The 6,648-nt window shown below is 42.5% G+C and overlaps 1 protein-coding gene across 1 annotated transcript in view; it reads right to left on the minus strand.

Annotated features, from left to right (window-relative positions):
• MERTK (c-mer proto-oncogene tyrosine kinase) overlaps positions 1 to 6,648 on the minus strand; it is a 120,760-nt gene that overhangs the window by 32,136 nt on the left and 81,976 nt on the right. The window contains exons 8-9 of the mRNA XM_006876450.1: positions 2,336 to 2,489; positions 620 to 773 (exon numbers count right to left, since the gene is read on the minus strand). Coding sequence (XP_006876512.1) covers positions 620 to 773; positions 2,336 to 2,489 — 308 coding nt within the window. The remainder of the gene's footprint in view (positions 1 to 619; positions 774 to 2,335; positions 2,490 to 6,648) is intronic.

Below are 6,648 nucleotides of genomic sequence, written 5' to 3' on the forward strand. Positions count from 1 at the left end.
TTCAAAGGGGTCCTGGTGTGGTGCTGTGGGCTAATGCATCAGACTGCAAAGTTGTCTGAACTGCAAGTTCTCCAGTTGTTCCTTGGAAACCCTATACAGAGCTGCTATGGGTTGGAATTGACTCAACAGCACTTACAACAACATTATAACATGGCTTCTTATTTTTGCTGATAAAACTAGTGTTTCAACATAGAAGAAATACAGAAAAGAAGGGTAGAAAGTTCTTTTTTATTTGAATTGGGTTTTTCTTGATTAGAAAAATAACTGATCATTACAGAAAATGTGCAAAATATAGGAAAAAGTAAAACAAAACCATGGCAGGCTTGCTAATGCTTTGTGAATTTACATCAAGTATTTTATCTACCTTTTTTATTAAGTATAATTTTAAGGCTTCTAATAAAAATCTCTTCTTTGTAAAGGAGGTTTTGTTTTGTTTTGTTTTGACATTCTCCATTGGCTACCTTTGTACACATTTGCCTAATTAAAGAAGCTGCTTGACTCCAGGGTTTATGTAAGACAGGAAGACAGGACCACCAGCTGGGTAGAATGTGAGGGGTCTACATGACTCAATAAACTCATCAGAATGACCAGACAAAACATTTTTAACAGGTAAACTTACCCAAACCTTGTTTCCTGGGCTCTTTTTTTGATGGCCAGAGAGACATAGATAATCAATCCCATCAAAAAGAATCCACAAATGCAGCCAAGGATGATGAGCACAGGATCTGTTTTGCCAGGTGCCGGGGTGGATGAAGGGGCAAAATCTACCCAAGCTAGTAAAATACCAAGAGAAACAATTCAAAGCATCCCTTCGGAGTTCAAAATACACAACATTGGCATGTAACAGGGAAAAGCAGACTCCTTGCTCCCCATCCCTGATGTTCTTCTGGTACAGAGTCTGCGGGCTCTAACTCAACACTAATAAGGTGTTGCTCTTAAGTGTGGGAAGGTCCCTGGGAACAGATAGAGGAGAACTCAATTGTCTGCTCCCAAGTTCTGTCTCCTGCTGGATACAAAGGCCATGTTTGGCAAGAAGTTGTAAATGTGTAAGTCACAGTGATAAGATGTCTGCAAATGGATTTGATGATTGTTGTTGTTGGTTGTGAAGTGCCGTCGAGTCGGTTCCGACCCATAGCGACCCTGTACAGGGTTTCCAAGGGTGTAAATCTTTACGGTTGTAGAAAGCCTCATCTTTCTTCCGCGGAGCGGCTGGTAGTTTCGAACTGCTGACCTTAAGGTTCGCAGCCCAATTCGTAACCACTACGCTACCAGAGCTCCTTGGATTTGATGATAGGTGTTTAAAATGAAGCTTCTATGGTCTGCTGGAAGTGAGCACAAGAGGTGGGCCCTTCGAGGCACCACAATGGCACCTGGCCTAAGGACACTTCAACAGGCCAAAGCCAGCACACTGACTAAGCATTTATCTCAGTGAGTTACGTCTGCACAGGCTGAGGATAGTTTCTGTGGGAAACACTTCATGTTATTTACAGAGGTCAAGTGTGAAAAACCCATTTTGTCCTCTGTAACTGGCAATGATTATACCCAAGATACTGCATTGGTCACAGTTAGTTATGAGGTCACTGATGGGTTATCACGAGTGCTTATATACAACGCTAAAGAAATCCAATCTGTACTCAGTTTAGTGAGACTGAGGCTTTCTTCATTCGATTTTGCAAAATGGGGCATAAAACCTTGAGGACACAGGCAGAGAGATGCTGAGTGGCTGACTTGCAAAGAATGTCATCCTCCTCTCTCCAGAAAGTCCCTCCCCCAGTTCCTCACTGACTGAGTACTATGGGGTTAACAATCTTTCCTACTGTCCCTTGATGGTAGCATTCTTACATGGTCTTCCCTGTCCCCTATTTCCTTGATGGTTGTATTCTTATTTCAAGTTCCTAGTAGAGTGGGTTTCTTTCTCCTCCCCCAATTCATCCTGTTTACATACTCCAGGGACATAGGCCCCTGTTGCTCTGTGAATCAACAATCTATGTCTGGTCTAGCAATCTCCTAGACCCTTTATTCCTAAAGATGGACCATCTTGAGAATTTATTTCTCACAAAAGGACTAATCCTATTGTCATATAAAATGTAGGCGCTTGTATATATTTTAAACAAAATTCAGTAAGTACTGGCAAATCTGGTGTTCTGAAAGGATTACTCTTTCTAACATGTTTTCATCATTAATAGTAGAACTCTGGTACCACAGTAGCTTGTGAAGTGTTACCCTATCAATTATCTTGATCACAGCAAAAATCCCTTTGGCTTTATTTTTCATTCTTACACACGCATCTATTTGTTGCCAGTTTGTGTCAGCTGACCAGGACCCCAACACTCACCTTGTGCAGGGATGAATATGTCCACGGGGTCACTATAAGGTCCCACTCCCCCTGTGGTGATGGCTGCAATCCTCACTGCGCATGTGGCATTGTGGACTTGAACAAGAATCTGAGCGCTGCTGACGTTCTGGCTAACTTCCTGATAGAAATCTTTCTGGGGACAGAGAGGAGAGGGAATGCCATGAAGTATCCAGACACCAAGGGCATGTTGCTGCCCACATCTTGTTCTGAGGAAAACTACTCCAGCCACACCCACACCCAAAGGGGCACCAGTCATGTTTCCATAGCAGCCTGTCTTCATTCTGGCCATGGCCAACAGCAACAAACATGGGCAGAGGGACCCAGGACAGGCTGGCAGCAACCTGAGACCTTGCGGCCTGGCAGGAGCTGTGAGGAATGGCACTGAATCCATAAAACAGCCCTTGGAAGCCAGGAGCCATGTAGCAGGTGCACACAGATGATAATCCCAAAACTGACTCCTGCTGTGTTGCTGGGCCCAGATCCACCCACAGCATAATGCCCAAGAGTCACACTGGCCTTGCACATAGACCATCTGCCAAACTCCCTGGCACCTGCATAAATAAGTTACTGTTCCTTGAAATTATAAGAATTTTGACTAAAGCAAAGATCCAAGAGGGTATACACACTGGTTTTTCTTTACTTGGGACAGATGCACAAGTTGGTCAATGTTTAAAAATCTATTTTGGGGGGAAATTTTTTATTGTGAATTGATTGAAGGTTTAGCATAAAAATCTATTTTAGTTTTAAGGCCGCTTTTGCAAAATAGTAAGCTATTAATATAAAGGGGAAAACGTTTGAAAAAATAAATAGAACTAAGTGTTGATTAAATGTTTTCCCTCTGTTTCCAAACTATCACTTTAGTGATGTTTTGAGGCTAAGAAACACATTTTTGTGTTTGGGGCTGGCTATGTAAATGAAGACTATAGAACTGTGAAGGCTGAAATGAAGCCCTAAGATGTCATTCATCTGTAACTTGTGGAAATTTAATTTGTCAGACAGATATAAGTGTCAGCGGTGGTACAAATGTCCTCAATCAGCAGTTAGCAGCAGAGGTGTGGTTTTGGTGATAGTGTTATTCCCTGATTGTTCAGTAACTTCTCTCAGCAAAGGTGCAGGTGGAACCAACTCATTCCTCAAGGACAGGGCAGTCCTGTGGCTCAGTGCCAACGGCCAGCCATCCAGAGACTATTCATAAATCTAAACCAACAACGACCACCAGGAAACAGAAGTATCTCCAGACGAGAAAGCAAATAGCAAAACACAACCTAATAGCAACTCTGTTTCTCTGCTCCAATGGACTCTGAGTCTATTATGAGATCTGCTAATTAAATGAACAAATTAACAATGAAAAAACTTTTGATATATCCTGGCATTTTCGTTTTTTGACATTGTTGTTGTTATGTGCCGTGGAGTCGGTTCCGACTCATAGCGACCCTGAACAAAGTTTCCAAGGCTGTATGTAAATCTTTACGGGAGCAGAAAGCCTCATCTTTCTTCTGCGGAATAGCTGGCAGTTTCGAACTGCTGATCTTGAGGTTCACAGACCAATTCGTAACCACTATGCTACCAGAGCTCCTTTTTCGACATAGAGCATTTTGTTTATTGCAAACTCAGTTTTGATTATGGATTACTTGTCCATTCTCTGAGGAGCCCTGGCAGTACAGTGGGTAAGTGCTTGACTGAAGCATGTATAGGGTTGCTGAGGAGCGGCTGGTGGGTTTGAACTGCCAACTTGTGGTTCAACTTGACCTTGCTGTCCAGTGCTGATCCTATAGTGCCACCCCAGAAAGAGGTGCAGCCATAGAGGAAATCCTCTGGGGCAGTTTGACTCTGTCCTATAGGCTCACTATCACCTGGAATTGATTCGATGGCAGTGGATTTGGTTTGGTCACTCTCTAATTTTTTTAGGGGAAGAAATTAATCAAGTATAACTTAAGTCTACAGTCAAACCCACATGGTCATGGAGCCCTACAATCAGCCAGGAGCTTAGCTGAGGAATAATGAGTCTATTTAACAGTATACTTATTACCCAACAGCTCCTCAAAGTATAATCGACCTTACATTGGACCTGCTTTTGGTTGCATGTCCACCCCCCTATAGAGACTCAAATGCAATGCATCATCTATGAAGGAAATGATCTCAAAACAAGAGTCAATGCATGAATTGGAAAGAATTCAATGCCTAGAAGAACAGAGTTGATAACAACAAAATTAACCTTTTAAAAATAAACATAGGAGCTCTGGTACTGTAGTGGTTACGAGTTGGGATGATAACCCCAAGGTCAGCATTTTGGGAGAAAGATGAGGCTTCCTGCTTCCATAAAGATTTACGGCCTCGGAAACCCTATACAGGATCGCTATGAGTCAGAACTGACTCTATGGCATACCACCACCACCATCAAAATAAATATAAAAGAAGTTAATAATACCTGTTCTCTAGTACCTAAAGGAGACCTTAGGTAGTGCAAAGGGTTAAGCACTTGAATATGTGCCGAAAGGTTAGTGGTTTCAGCCCACCAAGAGGTACTTCAAAAGACAGGTTTGGCATTTTCTTTCTGGAAAACCCCATGGGGCAGTTTGACTCTACACACATGGGGTTGCAATGAGCCAGAATTAAACTGACAGCAAATGACAACAAAGGGCCTATGGATACTCAGAAGTTACTTTTTATCCGCACCTCCTAGTCCTTAAGTGAAGGGGCCCTGGTGGTACAGTGGGCTAAGTACCAGGCTGGTAACTAAAGGGTCGGTGGTTTAAACTCACCAGCTGCTCCACAGGCGAGAGGTAAGGTTGCTACACCTGTAAAGATTTATAGTCTCAGAAACCCTAGGGAGTAGTTCTGCTAATCCGGATTAGGTCACTGACTTGGAACCAACTGGACAACAGTCAGAAAAAGAGTCTTTAAGTGAGCTACCAGATGTACTGAGCTAATCCGTGTCAACTACTTGGAACAGCCACTGGTCCAAATCACCAGTTACCCAAGTGTAGTGATCACTGTCATCAAAACTGTCATCATGCTGAATCTTAAAGTATGTCAACAGTACTGGTGATGCATTGTGAAGATATGTGACAAATCATCACACTTTAGGGGTGGAATCACAAAAAAGGTTAAAGCAGTGACTGGGAAGATATTCTATTGGGAGCCTGAAATCTTTCTCTAAGAATATCCATAAATGGTAACTTCAAATATAGTTTAAAAATAATTCACTTTTTTTTAAAATGAAGTCAAATATATAAAGAAAGGTGTACTCACAGCTGTATCTCCAAATAACTTATTTTAATTTTGAGAGTTTACAAACAGCGTCACTTAAAATCAGATAGGTGCAGGCTATCTCTGTGTGATTCTTTCCTGTGTTGGTAGGATACAGACTGCATACAGGTGGGCTCTGTCCCTGGAATGAGGTGGTCTCGGTGTACACCATGAGCCAATTGCATATTTCTCAGTTAGTGAGCTTTCATTTTTCACGAACATTGAGCCCGTATCTTCAAGGAACGTAAAATCTAAGAACCTTTTCAGGTCATGCAATCAAATGTATAATACACTGAATTACAATGACGTCATTGTTGCTGTTGGTGTTAGGTGTTGTTGAGTTGGTTCCAACTCATACTTAATCTGTGTACAGAACACAGCACTGCCCAATCCTGCACCATCTTCACAATCACTCCCGTGTTTGAGTCTAGTGCTAAAGCAACTGTGTCAGTCCATCTCATTGAGGCTCTTCCTCTTTATCTCTGGCTGACCTTATCAAGTGTGAAAAATGTTGATACCGACAAATGCTCAAGTAATCCAATCTATACTCATTTTAGTGAGAGTAAGGTTTTCTTTATTTGATTTTTGCAAAATCAGGTGGCCAATCCCGTAGACATGGGCAGATGTGCTGCATGGTGGGCTTTAGAACAGTTTTATTCCCCTGTCTCCAAAAAGCCCTTCCTCCAGTTCCCCTTTTACTGGATATTACAGGGTTTACCATCTCCTCCCAAGGTCATCTACTAGTCCTTACTGGGAGCATTTTCATTTAAAGATAGTTTCCCCCTTTCCCCATGTTGTTGTTGTTGTTAGGTGCCATTGAGTCAGTACTGACCCATAGCGACCTTATGCACAGAAGGACAAAACACTGCCCGATCCTGGGCCAACCTCACTATTGTTGCCACCCTTGAGCACAGTGATGCTGCCACTTGGCTAATCCATCTCGCTTGGGGTCTTCCTCTTTTTCTCTGACCCTCCACCTTACCAAACATGATATCCTTCTCCAGCGACTGCTCCCTCCTGACAACATGTCCAAAGTATGAGAG

The sequence above is a fragment of the Chrysochloris asiatica genome, unplaced genomic scaffold (genome assembly GCF_000296735.1).
Source record: "Chrysochloris asiatica unplaced genomic scaffold, ChrAsi1.0 scaffold00380, whole genome shotgun sequence".
NCBI lineage: Eukaryota > Metazoa > Chordata > Mammalia > Afrosoricida > Chrysochloridae > Chrysochloris > Chrysochloris asiatica.